This window comes from Maylandia zebra, linkage group LG6 (genome assembly GCF_041146795.1).
Source record: "Maylandia zebra isolate NMK-2024a linkage group LG6, Mzebra_GT3a, whole genome shotgun sequence".
NCBI lineage: Eukaryota > Metazoa > Chordata > Actinopteri > Cichliformes > Cichlidae > Maylandia > Maylandia zebra.
In genome coordinates, this window is record NC_135172.1 from 17,053,293 (window position 1) to 17,078,465 (window position 25,173).

A 25,173-nucleotide genomic window follows, 5' to 3' on the forward strand; every position below is an offset into this window, starting at 1 on the left:
CCTATCAAACCGGGGGGGGGAAAGCAGGGATATTTATTAGAAGCCAACAGGAGGAGACTAATACAGGTCAAACACATGATGGTGCTGGTAGACAAGTGTGCAGTCGCAATCACGACAACGCACAGTTTGCAGTGGGATTTGAAAACTAGGCGACCAAACAAAATGTCTAAGTTCATTCAGAGACCAACAAGGGGATGCAAACAGTAGCAAAAGGGCAAAGTGTTTTGTGTATAAAAAAACAGTGCTTACTTTTAGTTTGCCTAAAAAGGGAGAACTGCAGACAGAATTGTCAGCAAATATTGACTATCTCGTTCATCAAAATACTTTTGCTCTCAATTTTCAGTGTCCTTCGTTCTGGTTCTGTTGCATTAGGAGTAAAGCAGTCTGTCCATTTTTTTTTCCGGTGTGAGGAATGTGACCCCTGAAACTCCCTCTTCCTTCTTTGGTAACATTGCTGCTCTGCTACATCAAAAGAGACCTAAATCGCTAAATCAGTTTTGACCACATGACCCAGAAAAAATATTTGTGTGTTTAGCCCAAAGGGGATGAACTTCACACAGCAGTGAATGAAAGTATTTTATTTAATTTATCAGCTGAAAATAAGACATGTAGTAATTACTGCGTTGAGCCTAAATTGTTTATTCCCGTTGTTTTTCTGTTTTAGGACAATCTTCCCTGTTGGACATTAGTTATATTGTAATTACACATTAATTACATGAAAAATACTAAAGGAGGATCTGCAGGTGGCTGGACTTTACTGTGCTCTTACATTAGAATTAACAAGACTGAAAAAAAATGTATTCTAAATATAATGCCCTATTTTTAACATAAAAGCAAACCACTGACTCTCAGCACTCACTCAGTCTGCTTGGCTCTTTAAATCAAGCCATTTAGTGCAATCTGCTAAACATAACAGGCAGGCTGGGTTGTTAAGACTGCCAAAGCTTAAGGTGTTGGAACAAAGCTGTGGCTGCCTCCTTTACTTTAAGGCTGGCGCTAGAAATGTGTAATCTCTCTTTGAAAAGGCCACATGTCCGACAGCATTTATCACACAGAGAAAGCTCAGGTCTCAGCTCTTCACAGAAAGGCTCACAACCTTGGAAAACTTGGGTCGTGGGTCAGCTCGGGCACTGTTTGTGCTGTAGGCAAAAATAAAAATGTTTGCTGTAGATCGCGTCACATGCTTTCTCAGATCAGCCTGAAAAAGCTGCACACTATCAGTAAGTCTGCTTAAAAGGAAAGCCACAGCCAATTTTTAATTCCTTAAAGCTGCTCTAATTTTTTATTTTATTGTAACACAGAGTGATAGAGATGTGAAATTATCACATGACTGCCAGTTTACCTTCTCAACTACAGCCCTAAGACAAGTTCTTCAAAATATGTTTAACTACTGTTTCGACCTACAGGTGTTCAGTACGTGGACAAACAAACCTCTGATGCTGACTCACTGCCCAGACAGCAGTAACTGCTGTTTGGTCTAAATGTGGCCCACATCTGCAGTTTTCTATGGGCCACTGAGAGAGATGACTCACTTTGACTCAGACAGAAGTTCCACCTTAAACGAGCCAGATGGAAGGTGTATTGCAAATTTTAGGCCACGCATAAAATAACAGAACATTTTCTAACACTGTAACTGAGGATAAGAACAAAAATCAATAGAGATTAATTCAAATGTGAAAGAAAGAAAATTAGAAAAAGGAAAAGATTTCTAAAAACAAGAAGCTGATTTCAGGTCCTTCAAATCCATACATGCATATGTCTGGCATTTTATTCAAACTGTGCCTCTTACACACTGAATATCACTGAGCTGCACTGCACACTGCAAAGAGTTAAGAGTATGGTAGTAGATCCATGCTGCTGATTCCAATTCAGTATTGATGTCCTGTCACCCCCGGGGACTACTTCTAGTGAGAACAGACCCGAGTAAGCACTTAGTGAGCACTAGCCACTGATGAGAAACACTCACATGCAGTAATTATTTTGTTTATTCCTCAACAGCACTCTTTTTAGTCAAAATAAGGACAAAACTGTTAAAAATCTGAGTTTCCAAGTGCGTGCAAAAATTATCTGGCCACATCTCTGTCGTCTGACATCGGCTGCTCGTTTTCCTGCACTGAAGACAAAACAGCCGTTTCTGTGCGGGGTGACACATCATGCAGTCATCCGTGCTGAGCAGCTTTATTTTTTGGGTAACAGTATGCTGAATGCATATATTTGCACATTTTTGCTCACTAGCTTCTCAGCAGATGGCATAAATATGTGCATATATTTTGCTTGTGATTATTTGCCCCCCCTCCCCCGCGCTTCCTTTAAGGTGTGTTCCTGAACAAGCTGTATGTCATGGGGCTGACAGCAGAGCTGGGAGTCTGACCTCCAAACATCATTGGTCAGCAAATTGGGGAGGGGGAGATATGCTGCAGTGTCTTTTTTTTTCTGCAGAGGGAACATGCTACAACATTGCTTCTACCGCCTGCACATCTCCTTGTATGTGCATTAGCCGTTCCCTTCTTCCCCATTCCTCTCTGCAAAAAATCTCTTCATTCCAGTTTTCCACTTCACCTATTGTGAGAATTTATCCCATCGCTGCTAAAAATGTCAGGCTAACAAAGACTTAAAGTAACACTGCTTGTCTTTTTTAAGTCCACACATGTCCACCAAACAATGGCAGTATGCTGCTATAAGACTGCAACTCCCTATAACTACGCACACAATCATATTCTGGGAGTAAATAAATGGATGTCCAAAGCACAGGTGTCACTCAGTCAGTGTGTAGTGAGGGTTTGGACACGCTGATGATGAAGATTTATTTGTGAGTTAAAGCTGTTGACATAATTACATAGCACAGGTTAACAACCGCTACAGCGAAGAGCCAAGAGGGCAAACTCACCTTTTGTGTTAGGGCATTCCAACACTCCGGAGACTCAATCTATAAATGAGGGAGAGGAGATTAACCCAAGCCGCACACATACTCCCACTGATGGAGCTGTTGCCTCCCACCAATTATCCCTTTTGCATGAGTGCATTCAATCACACGCGTACGCACAACACGCACCGGCCACAATCTGGCAACAGTAAGTGAAATAAGTACAGTAACGCCTGTCACTGTCCACAGGTAAGTAGGGGTGCTTCTCCTTATTCTTAATCCCTTATTCCAGCGCCAAGTTGTTCCTCTTGGTCAGAATCAGATGGTTACCTGATGGTTACTTTTCTTCTCTTCGCGAGCTGATCAAGGTGCATCTCATGAGTTAGTTGGTGTTATGGCAGAGGCTCCTGTTCTCATCACAGCCCTTTCCACTCCATGCGCCTTTGATCTCACTTCATTTGATTGCCCCTATTCCTGCCCCCCCCTGCTGAATCCTTTCAATCTATTCTTCCTGCTTTTATTTATTGCATTACTAGCTTGACCTCCACCAGCACCACCACAGTGCTGACCATGCCAGCTGTCTTCAGTTTTTGCAGGTCTTCAGCAATCCAGGAGTTGGCACAACGCCCTGTAAACTGCCTCAGCTTAAGTGGTGGGATAAACCAATCAGTGGCCTCAGGTCTGTTCCAGGAAGTACCTGCTCTGCAGCCCAATAATCTGAGGGGGGGATGAAGGAGAAAAGGGAGGTGAGAGAATGGTGTGTTTACATATCTTCGGGTCTGACTACAGAGAGAAGAAGGCTTTTCTTTTTCCAAACTGAAGCAATGTAATGTTTCCTCCTTTTCATGCAACACAGCTGTCCTCATCCATAGCACTAATCCAGTTAATAGACAGAGTAAACATGCTGTGTTAAAATGTTGCTGCAGGGTCAGTGACCTTCCTTCATCCATCTCTGCATAATTAATCGATTAGCAGTGTGCAGGAGAGATGGAAAATGAAAAAGACAGGAAAAACGCTGACACGGTCTGTGGAGTTTAAGAGATTTAAGATGTTAATCACACGTTGCTATCTCCACATTTAAAAGATAGTACTTATGTATGCAGTTCTATGATACTATAAATCCAGAAAGTGCACAGCTGCAGCTCTCTGAGGCTAAATGTTAACACGCTCACAGTGAAAATTCTTAAGATTGGTCCATTTTTTTCCTCTTTTTTTCAGACCACAGTTAAAAAACTAAATGATGGCTGAAAATACAGGAAAAAATATTTTTAAAGTTCAGTGAAAACGATTTCAGTAGCACTTCGTTGCAGGTTTGAACTACGGCAGTGTTGTATGGCAAAAGATGGGACATGCAACCCCCGCAGTATGATAATTGATGTTAAGATAATGAAAATGCTTTGGCTCAACTGGCACTTGTATCTTTATGCTTCCATAAAAAAAATAAAGGTTTTTATCTCAAGTGAAATTCAGTTTAAAGAATAATTGTCAGTCTAACATTATTGCTTTTCATTTTTTTTATGTAACTTACACCAGCTGTAAGTAATTTCTGATTTTCTATCACTGCTGACCTTTTAAAGGCCTGCCATGGTGATTACCTTCAGATTTATAGGTATTTGGACTGCCTATGTAATGCACTTAGCTGCAGCCTACAGCTGCAATCATAGTAACTTATACTTTAAAATGAAATTACCTGCACTGTACATCTCTGGTGGAAGTCATACATCTTTGACTCCCTGCATTAAATAATTAATTTGAACTAAAATAAATATAATCAGTGTCATCGGTTGCAAGAGTCAGGAGTGAAATAACATTGATGCTTCATTTATGTCCATAGTGTAGATATGATTGCGTTCTGAACTGTGTTGTTCTGGGTCCCTACCAAAAGGACTTCTTATTATTCTATTTTCTAATAGAATAATAAGAAGAAAAGTTATGTGGGGTCAGATAATATATTCAATTAAAGCACCCTGCAAAACAGAAACAAATCCATAGATTTTAGCACATTATCCAGTATGTGTAATGCAATCTCCAACACAAAGATGCATACAAACTGTATAATACGGGCTCATTGACATTTGTTGTGTCATTCTGTTGAAAGACCTGTCACTATAAATATGTGCTGTACCCTGAAAGAGGACTCATAGCGCCCACCAACAAACAGCACAGCATTACTTAAGCTCATGGTTTAATAGCAGCGTTTTACTGCCCTCCAGTGGTTACTAACACCAAGTTCAGATTTACAACAACAAGATTTCACTTCTCTGTCGTTCTGAATAAGGACATATCAGGTCATGTAATGAGATGTCAGTTTGTACGCTGCAGTGTTCCTGCAAGCCTCGGAACAATCAGGGAGAACTTGATACTCTGTGAATAAATGTAATAAAATTAAAGCAGAGAGAGAGAAACTGTAAAGTGTGCTTTCTGTACATTTGTTTAGGGTGTACTCTTAAATATAACTTAACAAAAACACAGTCTTAAATGACTGTGTTTATGCCTCTAAATAACAAAGGTTGACCAAAGTGCTGTACATAGTAAAAAAGTAAAAAGCAGAACAAACACACACAAAGAATCACACAAAAGCCCAGTCACAATTAAGTGATGATGGGTTTTTAAAAATGTCAAGTGTTGGAGAGATCCTAATATGAAGAGGCAGACTGTTCCAAAGTTTGGGCACAGCAATCGCAAAGGCCCTAGCTTGTTTCTAGGGACAACTACAAGCAACTTATTAGCTGACCTGAGAGTAGGTCTGAGAGGTTTGACGGAGCTAACCCGTCACAGCTAATTTAGAGACTTAAAAACAAGAAAGAAAATCTTAAAATCGATTCTACAACGTACTGGAAGCCAGTATAAATGAGCCAAGACTGGACAGATATATTCATGTTTACGAGTGCCTGTCAAGGGTCGGGCAGCTGCATTCTGAACTAGCTGAAGATGAGAGAGCAGAGCCTGGCTGATACCAAAATAAAGAATATTACATGTATGAATGACCATGAGGGAAAAGCCATGTAGGAAAAGCTTTAAAACACAGTTGAAAGTTCAAAATTAAGTTTTTCCAAAGTTATGCAGTGGGTTGGATTGGACTCTTAGCAGAGCTTATTCTGGCACCCAGGCCTTGTGTTTGTGACCCCAAATCGAAACCTCATCAGGGTAAGGGAAACCATATCCCACAGGTGTGTGGTTCACTTGCTATAACAAGTGCTTAGCTATAAGATGCTACTCCTCTTAAAAGAGAAGCAGCAGTTTTTTTTTTTTTTGGATAGTGAAAACCTCGAATTTATTCTGGTCCTGTCACTATAATAAGTGTGCGTTTTAGAGTACCACATATAAACTTTGAGCTACCTAAATGACATCTGACTAGTTTCATATCCTAAAAAAAACGAACTAACTAAATAAATATAAAGTAACAATTTTTTTGTTTTAATAACTTATAACATAATAAATATAATTAACTATTAATTTAAAGGATGCCTAAAAGAAAAAGAGAAATAACTACAGCTGTCTGTTGTTACCTGCACATATTTACGACACTTTTCCTACACAGCAGTGTATTTGCTCAGGCGCATCTCAGTCGCTGTTTAACTCACCGCGGATGTTAAACATGTTTAAAAACGGTTCCCGGTTTAATATATGAAACCACCGACAAATGTTTCAGAAGGCACGAACATAATAGACGACCGGCTGACTCAACCTGTTTACACCACGCCTTCCTGAATCCTGTCTACGGTCTACACGCAAGTCCAAAAAGTTTGTTCGGAAACTAGACGTCAAATCACCCGACGTGTCTCTGGAGTGTAGGATATGATGCATATAAATTTTATGCAAACTTAATATCTCAATATCTGTGGCTATCCGCCTGCGTGAAATGGTTAGCTCTCCAGTGGATACCCACCACCGAAGAAGAAACGAAACCACAGTTTCATTTCCTCATAAGCGCCGCTGTGGCTGTGTGCGTTCAGCGATAGAAGCCGTGCAGCTGCAGGGGGAATCTTCTGTCTGGACTCTGACTGTCGAAGGTATTGTGCAATGTTCACATCTGGTAAGAAATCTGTATGGACTGCATTCAAAATATTAGTGTGCTTGTAAGGTCAGCGTGGGAGCGCTGTAGTCACCCTGTAATTACGAGGGCGGATATTTTTGAAAGCTTTCAAAGTTACAGAACTGCGCAAAGGGCTGGATCCACCGCTCATCTCTTTATATTTTGATAGGAAATACGAAAAGGTTGCCGCGACTTATTGAAACATGAAAAGGTAAAAACAACGAGCTCGACAGTGAATATTTGGTATGATCATCGTTGCTTTAAACATAGCCCGAGCTCTCTTAGGCAGCTTTCTTCTAATATCTTTAGGTAGTCTTCAGGAAAAGTTCTCCAGGCTTCTTGGAGGACATTCAGAGCTCTTCTTTGAATGTTGGCTGCCTTTTGTTCTGTTCTCTGTCGAGATGATCCCACCCTGTTTCAGTAATATTGAGGTCTGGGCTCAGTGGAGGTCAATCCATGACTCGTGATCTTTTATTGTTTATTTTTCCATTCAGGTTTATCCAGCCTGTACTGCAGGCAAAGTCTAGTAAACTACTGCCCAAGAATGTTTGGCTCCTTGGAAGTAAACTACTTGTATAAAGAAGTGAGGGATGGTCCAAGACTTTTGCACAACAGTGTTTACTAGTTCTACAGTGTAGTGTCACAATTGAAATCGTTGGTACATTGTTTTTGTAATTTTCCCAGTATACCAAATATTATATTTTTATATAAACAAATTGTGTAGAGTTATAATTGTTATTAATATAGAGGAAAGTAAAAAAAAAAAAAAAAAAAGTAAGAAAAACATGTCTCAGTTCCACCCAGCTCCACAGAGGGCTTCTCAGCCTTTTCTTTAGTCTTACCATCCCAGCAACAAATTTGAATGCAAATCCACCCTTCTCTCTTCTTTAAAGGTCTTTGAAATGATGTGCGCCCATCGTTCCCGTCTCCTGTCATGGATCCTCGTCACGTGTTGTGTTTTGACGGGACCGTACCGTTGCGATGCCTCTGAGAAGAAGACCTCCTGCTATGTGGAAGACGGCCGAGCTGACTGCAGTCGCCTCCGCCTCAGTGCGATCCCTTCAGACCTTCCCAGGAACATCACCAGCCTGGATGTGTCCCACAACATACTGAGAGGGATTACCCCGCTGTCACTAAGCCTGTACCCGGGCCTCCTGCACCTCGACGCCGGTTACAACAGCATCACCAAGGTGGACGCGGGTTTGTGCCAAACACTGCCTCTGCTGCAGATGTTGAACCTGGAACACAATCAGGTGCATTTGCTGAATACTGGAGATATGAGCCACTGCACCCGACTGACATCGTTGAACTTGGCTAGTAATAGACTAAAGCTGCAGGGAGAACCCTTCTCGTCACTGCAGGTACTGATGTGTCGGATCACTTAGATGACTAATTATTGCTTGACTCAATTATATTTCAAGGCCAAAAACTGTACGTTTGCTCCTCATTATTAATATGACAGCTCTGTTTCAGTTAGTTTTCTTTTTATCATACAAATCATCAGTGATCAGTGTTTTGGGGATTTAGGTTAGGTTAGGTCATGGATTTAGGTTATACAGCCTGCTGCCCAAAGCTTGCTGCCATTTGTTTGATATCTACAGATGTGTTGGTATCCAAACAAATTAAATTTGGGGTAAAGAGTATGTGTGTGTGTGAGGAAATGTGGAGCTTCCTACTTCCTCTGAGAGAGATATTGAAATTTTGCCACATATAGCTTCAAAAATCAAGTCCCACAAATGTAAACGGAAGAGGTTTGTGTATTAATTTCAGTTCGATTTTCCGAACTTCCTATGATTAGCAGGAAGTGAAAGTTACTGCGTTTTTTTTTCCAGTCTTATTAAATACACATATCAACTTTTTCTAAACTAACTGTTACAGCAGTTGTTAGCTGTTGTTTCATCACGGATTCTGCCTTCCAATCATCTTTTCAGCTGGGATGCATCTGTTGCTCAGCGCATTTCTTCCAAGCCACATATTTCATATGCGTGACTCACCCCACCCCAACAAAGTCTGACAGTCTTTTTCCGCTTGCTTCAGCCAGTCTTCATTGTAGCCGTATTTCCTTTTTTTAATGGTTGTTTCCATTAAATTACAAAATCTGCACCACTTATATCTTTGTGGTGATGTGTAGTTCTCTCAGTTTTGCATGCATCTGCAACAAAAGACACGGACATTGTAACCTGCACTTGATGTTTCCTGGTTTCTTCACAGCCACTAGATAAAAAAGCCAGACATTTTGACCAAAAAAGCATCCGCCCTGCAGTGTTAACTTTGGAAAACTAGAGCCAGTGAAAAATGTGGGACGCTTTCTTTATGATTGGAACGATGGTGGTGTTGGGGGGGGGACCCTTTGGAGTTCCTCTGCCATTCTTTAATTTGTACTTAATGGAAATAAAGGCAAGTAAGAACAGTTAAAACCTAATAACTATGGACTGTCCTGCAAAAGTAATACACATGAGTAACGTAAATTCCACCTACCACCAAAAATAAAATAAAATAAAATAAAACAATAATAAAAAAAAAACAAAGAGCCGAGGAATTTTAATATGAAATGGATGGATGGTGCATATGTGAGCTGCCTTTGTAGAGAGATGGAGCAAACTATCCTGTGACCTGAGAGAAGTGCTGCTTATGAAATTTTGTCTGACATATGCTGTGGATCAATTGTTTGCCTCTTGTGCACAGCATTAAATAACCCTTCTTCTTGTCTCCCTCTTCTTTAATAATCCACAGAACCTAACCTTTCTAGATGTTTCTAAAAACAAACTGCAGTCACCCAAGCTCGGCTCCCAGCCTCAGCTGCCCAGCCTGGTGAACTTCAGCCTGGCATTCAATGACTTCACCACTCTGAAGAAAGATGACTTTTCATTTCTTGACCATTCATCCTCTCTGCAAGTCCTCAACCTGTCATCTGTGTTTTTAAAAACAGTAAGAAACTTGTTTAATCCAGAAATGGGAAATGAAATTCCATCAAAATCGGAACTGGCAGTAGAAAGTAGAGTTACTGTAGCACATTCCTTTCGGTTGTCTGTTTTGTTTCCTTTTTCCGTCTCACTAAAAAAAATCTCTGTGATTGTTTGTTTGCAGTTGGAGCCCGGCTGCTTTCAGCACATTTCAGGCCTGCGCACTTTAATCATGGATGGGGGCAACTTGGGAACTCTGATGGTTTCCAAACTGTGCTCAGAGTTGTCTGGGACAGCCATCGATGCTCTCTCTCTTCGGAAAATGAGTCTAGTCATGGTCACAAACAAAGTCTTTACAGGACTGCAGAAGACAAATCTAACCTTCTTGGATCTGTCCAGTAATGGCATGGGTAAAATTGAAGACGGCTCATTTCAGTGGCTATCTAAACTTCAAACTCTAAATTTGTCGCACAATAACATTAAGCACCTAACCAATGGGACATTTCAGGGGCTCAATAGATTGAAAAAATTGGCACTTACAGAAGCACTGGTGAAAGGTCGTACCGCTGCCCCAGTTATTGATGATTTTGCTTTCCAGCCATTAGGCATGCTAGAGAGTTTGATGTTACAGAGGACTGCAATCCGGGAAATCGGAGAGCACACCTTTGCAGGCTTAAAAAGTCTTAAAAAACTTGACATAAGCTGGATTAGCTGTCCGTCACTCCGAAACATCACCAACAAGACCTTAGCATCTCTTGCAGATTCACCAGTCAGATGGCTAAATCTTATAAATACAAATATAGCGCAGATCAATCCCGGAAGCTTCTCTGTTTTGCGAAACCTCACTGTTCTTCTTCTAGATTACAACCATATCAAGCAAACTTTGACAGGCAGAGAATTCGAAGGCCTAGATCAGGTTCAGGAAATTCACATGAGCAATAACTTCCAGTCAATTGACCTAAGCTCCAGTTCCTTTATTAATGTGCCCAACCTTAGAGTCCTGACTTTGGGGAGAAGTCTTAAAGCTTTAGCCCTAAACCTAGATCACTCTCCATTCAAACCCCTGACCAACCTCTCTGTCTTGGATCTCAGCAACAACAATGTTGCTAACATCAAAGACAATCTGCTAGAGGGGCTTGTAAACCTAAAGGTGTTGAAACTCCAGCACAACAACTTGGCCCGACTGTGGAAGAGTGCCAACCTTGGTGGGCCGGTGTTGTTTCTCAAAGATGCGCAGAGGTTGGAATCCTTACAGATGGATTATAATGGACTGGATGAGATCCCACTGAAGGCTTTGAAAGGTTTGACTCACCTCAAGGAGCTAAGCCTTAGCAACAATCTCATAAATAATCTCAAGGACTCTGTTTTCGATGACCTGAAGTCGCTGCAGGTATTACGTTTTGAGAAGAACTTGATCACAAGCGTGAGACCTGAAGTGTTTCGTACTCCCATGAGCAACCTCACCCAGCTTATCATGGGCAGAAATCCATTCGACTGCACATGCGAGAGCATCCTGTGGTTCGTGACGTGGTTGAATACCACAAATACGACGAGTGTGCCAAATGTCAGGGACGAGTATGTGTGCAACACTCCACGAGCTTACTTTAACCACTCCATCATGGATTTCGACCCCCTTTCTTGCAAAGACATGACCCCATTTCAGACTCTTTACATAGTGAGCAGCACAGCCGTCATCTTGCTAATTGTAACCGCACTCACGGTGCGGTTTCATGACTGGAGGATCCACTTTTACTGGAACATAATGATCAATCGCACATTAGGATTCAGTGATGCCAAAGTTGACGAAGGCAGAGAATATGAGTACGACGCTTATGTCATACGTACGGAGGAAGACTCCAGTTGGGTGGAGAGGAGGTTGGTCCCTTTAGAGAATGAAAAGTGCCAGTTTTGTTTAGAGGATCGAGATTCAGTCGCTGGCATGTCACAGGTGGAATCCATTGTGACAAATATGAAAAAGTCCAGAAAAATCATGTTTGTCGTCACCGAAAGTCTCCTCAAAGATCCCTGGTGTAGACGGTAAATAAAACATACACTAGATTATGCTTTATTGTGACTTTATGTATCAGGTGAAAGCTAAGTACAAGAAAAAAAATGGTGATGTGCAAGGCAGTTTTATCAAATTCTCCTTCCTTTGATTAAAAATCAGTACACTTACACCTTTCATATAGTGTTTTTAAAGCAATAGTAGTTCATTTCAAGCAATATGTAGAACTTGTCCCTATTCACCTGTAGATTTAAGCGCTCCGAATTGCTTGTTTTTTTACATGTTCACACACTAACTCTATAATTTTGAGATCAAACAGTCATTTATTTATTGCAAAAGTTGCAAAATTATCTTAGTCGGATAATATTGTTTAATAGCACAATGTCTTCTCTTTCTTGTCACCAGATTTAAAGTCTATCATGCACTTCAACAAGTCATCGAAGAAAGCAGGGACTCAGTCATCCTGGTCTTTCTTCAGGATGTGCACGATCACAAGTTGTTTCACTCACTCTTCCTCCGCAGAGGAATGTTACGTTCACGTTGCATTCTGGACTGGCCTGTCCATAAGGAAAGGATACCAGCATTTCACCAGAAGCTTCTCATTGCACTCGGCTTGACTAATCGGCTGAAGGACTGACTTGTTTATCCTTGATAATCATGACAGATTGCATTCTTGATTCTTTCCACAATAAAGACAGGATTTGAAGACCTCAAGTCTATTCTTAATGATGAGTTTCACAACTCAGTGTATATCAGTAATGATGTATACAGCGAGAGACCGCATTCACTTAATTTTAATGTACACTCAGTGATTTTATTCTACAAGTAGCTTAAAATATGACAGAAATCATTCCGTTTGGAAAAGAGCCTCAGGGGTTAATGGGTAAAAGAATTAACATAAACTAGTGTTTGTATGTTACTTCCAATTTCTGATTGTGTTGCCTTTTGTATAAATATTGCACTCAGTGGCGGTCCTAGCCTGTTTGGCACCCGGGCGAACACTCCCTCTGCCCCACACACATATGAAGAGAGAGGAAGTATGCATTGTATGCAAACGGCTACCAAACAGCCATCATAATTCGTCATACAATGAGAACAGGACAAATCAACAATTGACAATGACTAATTAATATTAAAATCTGTAACATAATGTATTGTTTGGAGTTTAGTCTGTTACTGTTACTATTTTTACCATTTCTTTTTGGAGCAACTGTAATCCACATTATTTCCTTAGGGATTAATAAAGTATTCTGATTCTGATTGTTTCAGGATGACCTGCCAATGACACATCTGCTTACCTGTATCTTTTGCTCGTTTCTCCTCCTCTTCTTTTCCATTTTTTCTAAACTGAGCACCTGATGGCTTTGAACTTTTCTTGTCCATCTTACATTGTTTTTTTTTTCTTTTTCATTTTTTCTTTTATTAGTTATTTTTATTCTAAGTTATTGTAATCAGGCCAGACTGGACAAGAAGAAAAGTTCAGAAGAAAGTTAATGGAAGGAGAGGGAAAGAAAAGGGAGAAAAGAGAGAGAGAAAAGACAATGAAAATTTGCTTCATCACCTTTTTTTCCCTCTCTTTTCCTGGATCACCTGTTGAGAAAAAAAGCAAACAAGCAGAAGAAGACTAGAGCAATAGAATAAACAACATCATGATGATCTATGGGAATATAACAGTAAATACTAAATATTAAACATTATTGTGCAGTAAGTAAGATCGACAGCGCACAGTGTGCTTTAAGGTAAAAAGGGTGTAGTTTGTGTGTGTGAGCACCCGTGTGTACACCTGTGAGCATGAACACACTTGTTTTTAAAAGGTTCCTTCATGTAATGATCTGCTAGAGGGTGTGGGGAGGCCACAGCCCCATCCTCCAGGGCATGAAGCAGGTATGGAGGAGATCAAAACTCCAGACATCCAGAGGCCCCCAGAACACAAGAGACCAAGGAAGACCAACAGAGGGGCAGCCGCGCCACTGTCCCAGAAAGAGCTGAGGAGAGTCCCAGATGAGGGCTCACTCAGCAGCCGCGGAGCAGAAGCCAGGGGGAGTTGCAGTGACGCGCCCGTGAGCTCCACCGGCAGCCAGCTGTGCCTGAGTGACCGAGCCCCAGGCCGAGAGGCCGGGGGCACCCCACCTCCGAAGTGGCCCGAGCGAGCCCCAGGCTCCAGGCCCCGATAAGCAGCCACCAAGGAGTGAGCCGGTGTGTACCTGGACGCTCATCCAAGACCCACCAACGCACCGGTGTCTGAGGGCGTCTGTCACTGGCAGGGGAAGTTGTGGGGGGAGATAGGCCTCCAGACCTTGGAGGGCCTGAGATGTCCCCAGAGAGGTGGCGTCTGATACCCAACCTGACATATGGACACAGACAAACAGGCACACACAGATACAAACATCCATTCCCACCCTCATGCTCTCATATGCACTCACTCCACACTCAACCAACGTGGAGACAGACATAAAGAGACACTGTACACACAATCACACTCCCCAAGCGTACTCTAAGCCCCGGGGTCTAGGTATCCTTGCCCCATCTTACATTGGTTTTGATTTTGCACTCCAGTATGAACACAAATCCCCCAACTCCAGGATCGTCACAACATAACCTAATAGACCTACACCTTAGTTCACAGATTCACTTTGTCTAAGGTTTATTTCTGGGATTTCACACAACCCAGGATTCAAATCATGAATACATAATGGGCTTGGATTTACATCATTATGAATGAAATGTGCTCTATCTGGAAGCAGCCGGCCCCCCTCCCCCTTTGAAGGGTTGTGTGTACTTTAAATCATCAAACTGTAAATTATAAATTTTAAATTGTTATTGATCCCTTTACCCCTTGTCCTAAAGTGTATATTCATTTTCTTACTCTTCTTATATTTATTGTTTGTTTACTTGCACTGCTGTAACAGGAGCCTCGTCGTCTCGTCTCTCTGTATACTGGACTGTATGTAGCGGAGATGACAATAAAGTTTACTTTGACTTCAGCAGCAAGCAGGCGCACTGAGGGCTCTCGCGCTCACTTTTCACGTATAGAATTTCGAAAAAACATCGGCGCAAATTATAACTCTGTATCATGATGTCTGGTGTTTTCGTGTTTGTTGGTTTGTTTTTATTTTGCGAGTTGGTTATTAGATGCCGCTCCAGCCACCAGTGAATCCGTCGCCGCCCCGCCCTCTCCTCCCTGTGCCGCAAGCAGCAGGCGCACCTGGCAAACGGAGGGCGTCCTTACTCCCAGCAAATGGGCGATAGAAAACCGATCGGTGCCTATGCCATTCCCAATGTGCGCTGGCTGATGTCGGGGCAGCATGAGTACGAGCAATTTTTTATTTTTATTTTTTTTGCCGATGCCCGTGATGCCGCCCCGGGCAACCGCCCATGTCGACCGTATCAAAAACCGCTACTGATTGCACGAGACTGACTGCAAGAGTTGTATTTTTGCATAATAAATGCAATAAAACCGCATAAATATTTTAAATAAAAATATTAAACGTTTTATTAATAATATAAAAATCGTGGAATTCACAGATTTATTGCTTGCTCATTCGTAACATCCTCCTTTATTGTTGTTTCCAGTCTAGTCCTATTTTATATTGTATGCCAATGCAGAGGGTAATATGGAAAAAACAAACAAAAAAGAAGAAGTTGACATCGAACATCTAGTGGCTAAAGCTCAGTATTACATTTTGTACTAAGGAGTCAAAAGCAAGCTACGAAGTTGTTCTAATTTGCAGTATATTTCCAGCCACTCAGGCAATGTTTTTAAGGTGCACTGTCTTTACCTAGGTTTTTGTTTTTTTTACCAGCGGAAATGTTTTACCGTAAAAACTACCAAAATTATTTTTACCTTATTATCAGTCAATATTTAAATGGCATGCTTATTTTCCAACAAATACTTTTTCAAAACATTCTTAAGGCTGAACAAATTGTCTTAAGGATGTTCGTTTCTAAAAGTGACATTTTTACAGTCTTTGTAGACTACAATGTCTGGAAATTACTGAAAACAAATCACATTCCCACAATGGTTCAGGCTTTCTTGGGAGGGTTTATCTAAGAATTCATCACTTAGACACATGATATTATTAAAAGATTCAGAGAATTCTCTGCACGAGTCAAAGCCACTACTAGCAAAATCTCCAGTTTTAATCGACTGAGGAAAAGTTAAAAACTCTCCTGTCGTAAAATCTGTGATTTTCAAATCCTTTTTGGAAACCTCGGGCACCACCTTGTCAAAACAGAGACCTTCCTTCCTTGTTATCAGCTCACAGTTCAAAAGCCAGCATCAGGGAAGATATCAATGCTTATTAATGTGGATGCATTAACATTAAGGAGACTGGCAGACCACATATTTTAAAGCAGGGCTCTCTAGTAAAGGAGTGTAAGTCCTTTCAGTAGCTGTGGGGCCTGGGCAGCAGAAATCCTGGCTCAAACAGGAATGAGATATTACAGGCTCACTCCTTCCATTGCTAAAGGTAATTAGCGTGCAAAGCTGAAGAGCTATGATGACATAAAAAGAAAAAAAAACACAAGGCAATCACAGATAAGACTGTCACTTATTAACCAGGCAGGTAGGAGACGAACTGTTAATGTGGATAAATACACGGAGATAATAAATCGGACAAAGTTCTTGATCACGCAGTAAATAATTAACACGGGTTATTCGTGCCAGCAGAGAGCACGTTTTTCATATTTGAAAATGTACATTTACCTGTTATCTCATGCTATAAATGTCAATTTAATAAACTTTCTATGAAGTCCCTCACACATCCTCCTCTCCTCCTGGGCAATAGATGGCAATGTAAGACCAGGGGTCCCCTTTACCCACTACAGGACAGTAGAGGAGAGGAGGAGTAAAAGGCAGGGCAAAAACATGTCACAGAGCTTTTAAGGACAGCCTGGCACCGACATTTCAGCACACACAGGCTGAGCACACACACGGCATGAAAAATGGCAGTTTTAATTGGCAGTTACAGCACAACTTTACTCGGAGTTAGCATCTTTGTTGCTTTTCTGACCTACTTAACCTACAAGCTGCTGAGCGATTACCTGCACAAATGGTTTGAGATGAAGCCGATCCCTGAGCTGGGAACCACTTACCCCTTCATTGGGAATGCTCTGCAGTTCAAAAACAATGCGGGCGGTAAGCAAGCAAGCAACGTGTTCATTTAAAGTACTCAAAGTGATGAAGCACATTGAGTTTCTCGTGATTTTTGTACCCAACATCTTTATTTTTCTCTTTAAGACTTCTTTCGTCAAATTCAGGATTTTACCTGGGAGTTCCGAGATAAGCCGCTGTTTAAACTCTGGGTCGGGCCGGTCCCCTTTGTGGTTCTGTATCACGCTGAGACGGTTGAGGTAAGCGGACTGACACCTATCCAAAATACAGAGTGGATGCAGCACGTCTTATACTGTAAATATGCCTGTGATGAGTAAGCCTATGGACAATTTCCATCCCCGTTCAGCGAAGCAGGTAAACAAACCACACATGTCACTGAAGTGGAAGCTGCACTGTCGTTACAGATGGATTGGATGAGATCCTGTTGAAGTCTTTGAGATCAGCTAAGCAGTCTGTGATGACATCTTAGGATGTCTTTGCACTTTTATACAGTGCAGGATACAGAATTCCTGCCACCCACCACTCAAACATTAAGCTGAAGCCAGTTACTCCTCTTAGCACAAATTCCTCATGTTCCTTAAAGAAGTTACAATATGTCCCACCTAAACTGTATGTGTAACTTGTTTTCATCATACATCTAGATAAGATAATGGACTAAGGTGGATGCTTGCAGGGTCAGTCTGAGTGAATCATTCTTTCCCCCTGTGACGACAGGGACTGTTGGAACATAGCATGCTCGATTGTGCACTGAAGATTTCTTTAAGTAAACAACTTTTTGCCTCAAATATTACTCATGACATGTTTCTGTCTACTTTTTCTTTAAGCCGGTTCTGGCTAACAGCATTCACATGGAGAAAGCTTTTGCATACAAGTTTCTGCATCCTTGGCTGGGAACTGGTCTGCTTACTAGGTATAACTGTGGCATAGCAAACATCCCATCTGTCCATCAGGAAAGATCAAAAGATTTAGATCGTTCATATATCAAAACTTGAGCTAAGACTATGCACAAAACAAAAAGAAGCTCCTATCTACAGCATTATTATTGCAAATGAAATAATATAAAGTGCATAACGCCTTCTTATCTTTGATCAGCACTGGGACCAAGTGGCGTCAGCGGAGGAAGATGCTGACGCCCACCTTTCACTTCTCCATCCTGGAGGACTTCTTGGAAGTGATGAACGAGCAGGCTGAGATTCTGGTGGAGAAGTTGGAAAACCACGCAGGGAAGGGTCCATTCAACTGCTTCAGTCTCATCACCCTCTGTGCTCTCGACATTATCTGCGGTAAGCAGAATGTGCAAATCTGGGACAACTTAAAGGAAAACCCTGCGTTAAGGTGATACGCATCCAGAACAGAGCAGATTCAGCATGGCATGGTTTCTCCTTCCAAAACATATTCTCTCATTAGAATTGGTAATGGTAGGGATTAGCAGTGAGACCATTCATCCACTCATGCAGTCTAATTGGGTTGAAATGATGAGTGGGTCTCGGTCGCATTTTTTGAGCCCTCATGCATTATGTCATTCTGGAAGAGACGAGTCCAGTCGTCAAATGATGACGGTGATCTCCCAGAACAACTCTAGATTCATTTTTCTCTATAAGGTGGAAGGCGAATCCAATCCAGTGAAATATCTGCAACGACATAACGGAGACACCAGATCCCTTTACTGTAGGGGTTGAACTGTAAAGGTTTTTCCTTTAAGTTGTCAACCCTTTGAGTTGGATAAACCTTTGACCCTTTTTGTGCTTAACAAATGCAGGTATACAAAATAAATAATTAGAAAAAGGGCGTTTTATATTTATATACCCTTAATTTCTTGACAGAAACTGCAATGGGAAAGAAAATTTATGCACAGAGTAACTCTGATTCGGAGTATGTTAGGAGCGTGTACAGGTGAGTTACTGCTTTTATCATTCTAATGCAAATTATAGTAGAAGAAAAAGATCTAATCTGCTGTCTTTCTCTTTATTCTCAGAATGAGCGACATTGTCAGTCGCAGACAGCGGTCACCTTGGTTATGGCCTGACTTCATTTACACTTACTTTAGTGAAGGCCGCGACCACGACAAAACACTCAAGGTCCTCCACTCCTTTACCTACAAAGTGAGTAACGGAGCGGGTCGCTTTTCCACGTTGCGCGATCATGCAGAAATCATGAAATTTCTGGCCCCGGTCTGATGGGCCTGGGCCCCCCTTCCCTGGCGGGTCGCGGAGGGTGGGAGTGCCTACTGGGGTCAGCGGGGGAGCTGGCCCCAGGGAGGGGTTACCTGCCCCTCCCTTCCTTCCCTCCCCATCTCCAGCTGCCTCCCTCTTCCCGCTCCTCCACAACCACCCACACATGCAGGGCCTTGGAGTGGGGGTATGTCACCAGGGTGCAGAGGAGGCTACCCCCCCCCCCCCCCCTGTCCCCTTCTGGCTGCCTCTGCCTCAATTTTATCCCACAACTTAGACATTCACATTATTCACACTCTCATTACACATACATATAGGATCTTGGGGGTGGGCACAATCACGGAGTCCAAATCACCATCAGGGTGTACACCTCACCCCTGACGTCGTTGCCCACCTCTCAATTTTAAATACACTTAGTCATTGAGGGTTAGCAGGAGGGACTATGCGCTTACCTGCTGCTCCTTGGCAGGTAGCTCCATGCCCTCCTGGGTTTTAATTGCACCTTAGAACACATATGCATCAACACTACAATGAGCGGGTGGAGGGAGGTTTGGAGTCTTCTCCCACCCCCATTCTCTGCGACCTGCTGGAGCGGGAGGGCTAGTAGGAGGAGTTGGCCGTCCGACTGCGGTCTGGGGTGTGGGGCCTCCCTGCTGCTGCGGAGTCGGGGTGGTCTGCCTCTCCCCACCGCAGGGAAAAGGGTAACACCACCTGGGTCTGGGTGCAATTCCCCCCTCCAGGGGCAAGGGTACCTAGACCCGGTTTGTAGAGTACGCTTGGGGAGTGTGATTGTGTGTACAGCGTCTCTTTATGTCTGTCTCCACGTTGGTTGAGTGTGGAGTGAGTGCATATGAGAGCATGAGGGTGGGAATGGATGTTTGTGTCTGTGTGTGCCTGTATGTCTGTGTCTATATGTCAGGTTGGGTATCAGACGCCACCTCTCTGGGGACACCTCAGGCCCTCCAAGGTTTGGAGGCCTATCTCCACCCACCACCACTTCCCCTGCCGGTGGCGGACTCCCTCAGGTGTCGGTGTGTTGGTGGTTCTTTGTGTCTGGGGGTGGGCGTCCGGGTACACACCGGCTCACTCCTTGGCGGCCGCTTGTCGGGGCCTGGGGCTCGCTCGGGCCCCTTTGGAGGTGGGGTGCCCCCGGCCTCTCGGCCTAGGGCTCGGTCACTCAGGCGCAGCTGGGGGCCGGCGGAGCTCACGGGCGCGTCACTGCAACTCCCCCTGACTTCTGCTCCGCGGCTGCTGGGCGAGCCCTCATCTGGGACTCTCCTCAGCTCTTACTGGGACAGTGGCGCGGCTGCCCCTCTGTTGGTCTTCCATGGTCTCTTGTGTTCTGGGGGCCTCTGGATGTCTGGAGTTTTGATCTCCTCCATACCCGCTTCACACCCTGGAGGACGGGGCTGTGGCCCCCCCACACTCCCTAGCAGATCATTACATGGAGAAACCTTTGGAATGCAAGCATGCTGATCCACACAGGTATGCACACATGGGTATTCACAGACGCGGACTAAAGCTTTCTTGGCTGCTGCCTCAAAGCACACTGTGCGCTGTCTATCTTGCGTGCTGCACAATATCGTTTATTACTTAGTAAATACTGATATCTATGACTAGCTAGTTTATTGTGATGGTATGGTGCTTTGTTTTCTCTATTATTATGTTGCTCTTTGTTGTTTGCTGTCTCCTCTGTTTGTTTTTGTTTGTTTGTTTGTTTGTTTTTTTTCTCCATACAGGTGACCCAGGAGTTTTTTTTTTTTTGTTTTTTTTTTTGTCTCTCTTCCCCCCCCTTCTCACCGTCTCTTCTCCCCTTTGGTTTTCTTTCTTTCTCTCCCCCTCTCTCTCTCATTCATTCCCCCTGTCCTATTTATTAAAAAAAAAAAAAAAAAAAAATGACAAAGGATGAACTGAAGCTCTGCCATCACGTAATGTCGCATACTGCTGTTTCTGATGTCATTTAGAAAAAAAAAAAAAAAGAGAGAAATCATGAAATTGTTCAGAAGAAGCATCTCTTCTTCTCTTCCCATTTATTTTCAGGTGATCCATGAAAGAGCTGAGAACATGTCCTGCAACGAGTCAGACAGCGAAAACGACCAAGGCAAGAGGAAACGACGGGCATTTCTGGACATGCTCCTGAGCACCACCTATGAAGACGGCAGCAAGATGAGCCATGAGGACATCCAGGAGGAAGTGGACACCTTTATGTTTCGGGTTGGTGGTTAAGCAATGAAAAGGAATACTTAAGGCTGCTCTTATTAATACATTTATATTACCCAAAAAATTGCACTTTGTGCCAATAAAGGATTTACTTTCTGAGATAATGATGTGAGCCTCTTCTGGGAGAATAATCCACATATCCTGTTTCAATAAAGGGTCTTTAAAAAAGTCTCTAATTAACTCTCTTTATTTGCAGGGCCATGATACTACAGCCGCCGCTATGAATTGGGCTCTCCACCTGCTGGGCTCGCACCCTGAGGTGCACAAGAAAGTTCAACAAGAGCTACAGGAGGTGTTCGGTAATAATAACAGGCTCTACCACTTTAATGGTGTTGTTTTGTTCCTGCCTGAGGGCTTTTTGACTCATCTTTGTTCAAACTCATTTGTTCTTTGTAAGGCACGGGGAGCTTTTTCAGGGATAAGAGCTGTGAACATACCCGCCAGAATACACAGACAAAAAGTGCAGCATAATAACTTTCTTTACCGATGGCCTTGTAACCATAGGCAACCAGGCTAATTTGTCCACAAGTAGAGAAGGATAATTTTGCCATATGGTCATCACTTATATTTCCAATGTAAACCCTATGCTACAGCCACACCTGGGGAAGCAGTGATTGGAGACCGTGGCATGACTTTTGTAGCCATGTGCAGTGAACTTATAACCTTTTTGTCTTTGAAATGGTTGCTTTGAAGACGGGGACCAGGGTCAGTTGCTGTCTTCAGGTTGACTGTGGTGCATTAAGATGGTGATAAAACAGCAATAACATGGAGTCAGTCTGCTATCACTGTGATTGTGATTGAATGGGGGCAAGTTAGCGATAACTTTCAATGTGTTTATGATAGTACAGCAATTTACTGCAGTGAATCACCCAAATGTACATACACAGAAATTAATATTAAACAGAAACTGACATCAACCACTTATATTCAGATTACAGAAAGAACTGCATAGATCTAAAAAAGAATTTAAAAATTCCGATTTAACTACCGACATAGATGCAGCTTTTTATATAGGACTATAACAAGAACGCAAACAACTGGTATCCAGTTGAGTGAAATCACCGATTGCAAAGAGTTGCACCGCAGATGAGTTGCACTGACTGATCCAGATTGATTGCAATATCCTCGTGATCTGTCTGCATTTATAAATTTGGCCACAAATGTCTGCAAACCTTCACCAGCCCATATGGGCTGATTCGGATCACAGTTATTTGGAGACAGGTCGACTCCCACCATGTGACCTGTGCAATGACTTGGAATCAAAAGTGGTTGTTCTGAGATAGCTGGCCACTGCAAGTACGTGCAATTGGTTGTTAAAAGTGCAAAAAGTTACCAAAATCCTTGTAACCTCACCATATTTGCAAAGAGGTTACTATCCTATTTTTATCCTGTTGTGTCTGAGCTATTAGATTACCTTACCACACCTGGTTATATAATTAATTTGTTATGTTAATGATTGTTGATTTACAGTCACAAGGTTGATAACAATTATTGCTCTATAGAGAGTTACAGATCTTGAGTGCTGTCCTATTTACAGGTGAATTTTAGGATGTACTGTTGCACTTTTACCTACTGAGGCAGGTTAAGTATCACTGTATGTCTAATCTGTGCTGTGGTGCTGTTTAATGTTCAAAGGTACATCTTCCCGGCCCACCAGCACTGAGGACCTGAAGAAGCTCAAGTACCTGGAGTGTGTGATCAAGGAGGCTCTGAGGCTGTTTCCCTCTGTGCCTTTCTTTGCTCGTAGCCTCGGTGAAGACTGCTATATCAGTGAGTTAAAGATTAGATCGTTGGCACCTGAAACAAATGGCTCATTGACCCCAAACACAAGACGGTGCTGATACCTCTTCACAAAAAGGGAAGCCAGTCTTCCTCTGTTGTCGTGGCCACGTAACAGATGCATCTGAGTAATCGGTTTTGCCTGTTTTTGGTGTCATACTTTCTTCGTACTTTTAGACGGTTTCAAGGTTCCTAAAGGCGCAAACGCGATCATAATCACCTACTCTCTTCACCGTGATCCACGGTACTTCCCCGAGCCCGAAGAGTTCAGGCCTGAGCGTTTTCTGCCGGAGAATTCGGTGGGAAGGCCTGCCTATGCATACGTCCCCTTCTCAGCTGGACTCCGCAACTGTATAGGTAAGGACTTTTAAATTTATAGTCTCCATACGCGCTTCGCTGTGTGAGGTTTCCAAATAGGTGCGTCACGTCTTCGTTTGTTTTACTGTCATTTTCTTTAGGCCAGCGTTTCGCACTCATGGAAGAAAAGGTGGTGCTGGCGGCTATTTTGCGGAACTTCACAGTCGAAGCCTGTCAGAAACGCGAAGACCTCCGCCCGGTTGGAGAGCTCATCCTACGACCAGAGAAGGGCATCGTGATCAAATTAGAAAAGAAGACGCCTCAAACGTCATCAAACTAACACCTGATGCAGCATCCTGGGGAATTTTCTCTGCATGGTTTTTATCTAATGACACATAACAATGTGACATTTTTAAAAAATATTTTAGTAATTTTAGGAAATTCCTATTTTCATAATGATAAATATTCATAAATACAGATGACAAAGGAATCCTGAAATGCTGTTTGCTGTGTTGTGTGTAGACACAGCACTGGTCCATCTTTGAGCTGAATGATTCACAGGTCAGTGTGAAGAGGCTTAAAAAATCCTCGAAAGCAAAATATAAAGAAAGAGTTTTCCAAACTATAAGATTTACAGTATAGATTTACACCATATTGTGAGTTACATTAATAAAAATGAACCGACGATTTCAAAACACGCGACTGATTAATTGTGGAAAATGAGATAATCAGCTACTTAAATGGAGTCAGTCACAGATAATTATTTTCTAGGTTACACCCATTTTACGAAAAAATGAAAGCATTCATCTTGATTCCCAGCTGGGATAGGCTCCAGCCGCCCTGCACCCTGAGTTGGATAAGTGTACGAGAATGGACGGATGGATGATTCACATCCACTATGCACTCTGCACGAGTTTATACCCATGTATGACACATTTCTGTTATTTTGTATGTGGCTGTGTAACGTAGATAAACAGTATGGAGGATTAAAAACGGAACTTATGTACATGCACACACATATATGTATATATATTTTGTGGTATCAGCTTGTAATGAAGTCCTGAATCACACTTTAAGATATTAATTACACTTACAGTACAAACAAGATCTGTCTTTTGACTGTGCAGTGTTTCAAGTGCTATAGTAATTTTTAACCTTTAGCCATTGTGTTTTCTGTGGATTGACCCCCCTTTAAAAAAAATAGTTGCTGTCTTTATGTGTAGCTTTCATTTTCTTTACTTACCAAAAACCTACTATTCTTTCTCCAATAAAAAGTGTTGCTTAAACTGTGTTTTTCTGGGATCATTTCAAAGATTTGGACATATGAGAGATGCACATATGAAACGGTCAATTTCCACATCATCCATCAGCTCACAAGCCACATTCGTGCAGCCAAGTCTGTAGCCTCGAGTCAAGCTGAGGCTGTAGACTTCATGGAAACGGCCGACACAGCCACCGTCATGGAAGCGTGGACTGTGGAACTGAGATATTCTGTTTGATCATAGTTCTGCTCGATCACAAGGCTGGCCTGCTCCAAAGTATACCTTTATGTATTGTTCTTGTGGACACTGATGTGACCATAAATGTACAAAATGAAGATCATAGTGAATTCATAACGAGTCCGTAAACCTAATCAGGAAAGTGTTTGCTGTGGTCAAAGAGAAAGTTAGCCTTGGGTCATTTTCTTATAGACTGCTATAAAACTAGGCGATTCCCCCCCCTCCTGTTGGTTACTGGTCAGGTTTAAGGTACTTCTGGGCTAAATCCATCTTTTGTTTAGCGTTGT

The 25,173-nt window shown here is 42.4% G+C and overlaps 2 protein-coding genes across 3 annotated transcripts; both read left to right on the forward strand.

Annotated features, from left to right (window-relative positions):
• Window positions 1-3,433: 3,433 nt before the first annotated feature.
• tlr3 (toll-like receptor 3) lies at window positions 3,434-13,067 on the forward strand. Of its 2 annotated transcripts, XM_076884784.1 has the most exons (6): window positions 3,434-3,609; window positions 6,734-6,876; window positions 7,793-8,260; window positions 9,633-9,827; window positions 9,987-11,839; window positions 12,213-13,067. In XM_076884784.1, exons 3-6 carry the CDS (start codon window positions 7,802-7,804, stop codon window positions 12,442-12,444), a joined length of 2,739 nt encoding a protein of 912 aa, XP_076740899.1. In that variant the 5' UTR covers window positions 3,434-3,609; window positions 6,734-6,876; window positions 7,793-7,801; the 3' UTR covers window positions 12,445-13,067. The 2 variants fall into 2 exon arrangements, with proteins under 2 accessions (XP_076740899.1, XP_004568434.2); XM_004568377.6 differs by lacking the exon at window positions 3,434-3,609 and having other exon boundaries at window positions 3,658-6,899.
• A 3,607-nt stretch (window positions 13,068-16,674) lies between these two features.
• On the forward strand, window positions 16,675-24,673 carry cyp4v2a (cytochrome P450, family 4, subfamily V, member 2a). Its single transcript, XM_004568379.4, has 11 exons — window positions 16,675-16,944; window positions 17,047-17,159; window positions 17,745-17,830; window positions 18,013-18,203; window positions 18,744-18,813; window positions 18,896-19,022; window positions 21,132-21,305; window positions 21,508-21,610; window positions 22,947-23,081; window positions 23,268-23,447; window positions 23,549-24,673. Exons 1-11 carry the CDS (start codon window positions 16,752-16,754, stop codon window positions 23,725-23,727), a joined length of 1,551 nt encoding a protein of 516 aa, XP_004568436.1. The 5' UTR covers window positions 16,675-16,751; the 3' UTR covers window positions 23,728-24,673.
• The last annotated feature ends 500 nt before the right edge of the window (window positions 24,674-25,173 follow it).

Excerpts from the sequence above, each read along its gene's own strand:
- tlr3 (XM_004568377.6), top strand. The coding sequence starts at position 6,726 with ATGGTTAGCTCTCCAGTGGATACCCACCACCGAAGAAGAAACGAAACC. Across the intron at positions 6,900-7,792 it reads TTGTGCAATGTTCACATCTG|GTCTTTGAAATGATGTGCGC; the intron begins GTAAGAAATCTG and ends TCTTCTTTAAAG. Across the intron at positions 11,840-12,212 it reads AAAGATCCCTGGTGTAGACG|ATTTAAAGTCTATCATGCAC; the intron begins GTAAATAAAACA and ends TCTTGTCACCAG.
- cyp4v2a (XM_004568379.4), top strand. The coding sequence starts at position 16,752 with ATGGCAGTTTTAATTGGCAGTTACAGCACAACTTTACTCGGAGTTAGC. Across the intron at positions 16,945-17,046 it reads GTTCAAAAACAATGCGGGCG|ACTTCTTTCGTCAAATTCAG; the intron begins GTAAGCAAGCAA and ends TTTCTCTTTAAG. Across the intron at positions 18,814-18,895 it reads TATGTTAGGAGCGTGTACAG|AATGAGCGACATTGTCAGTC; the intron begins GTGAGTTACTGC and ends CTTTATTCTCAG.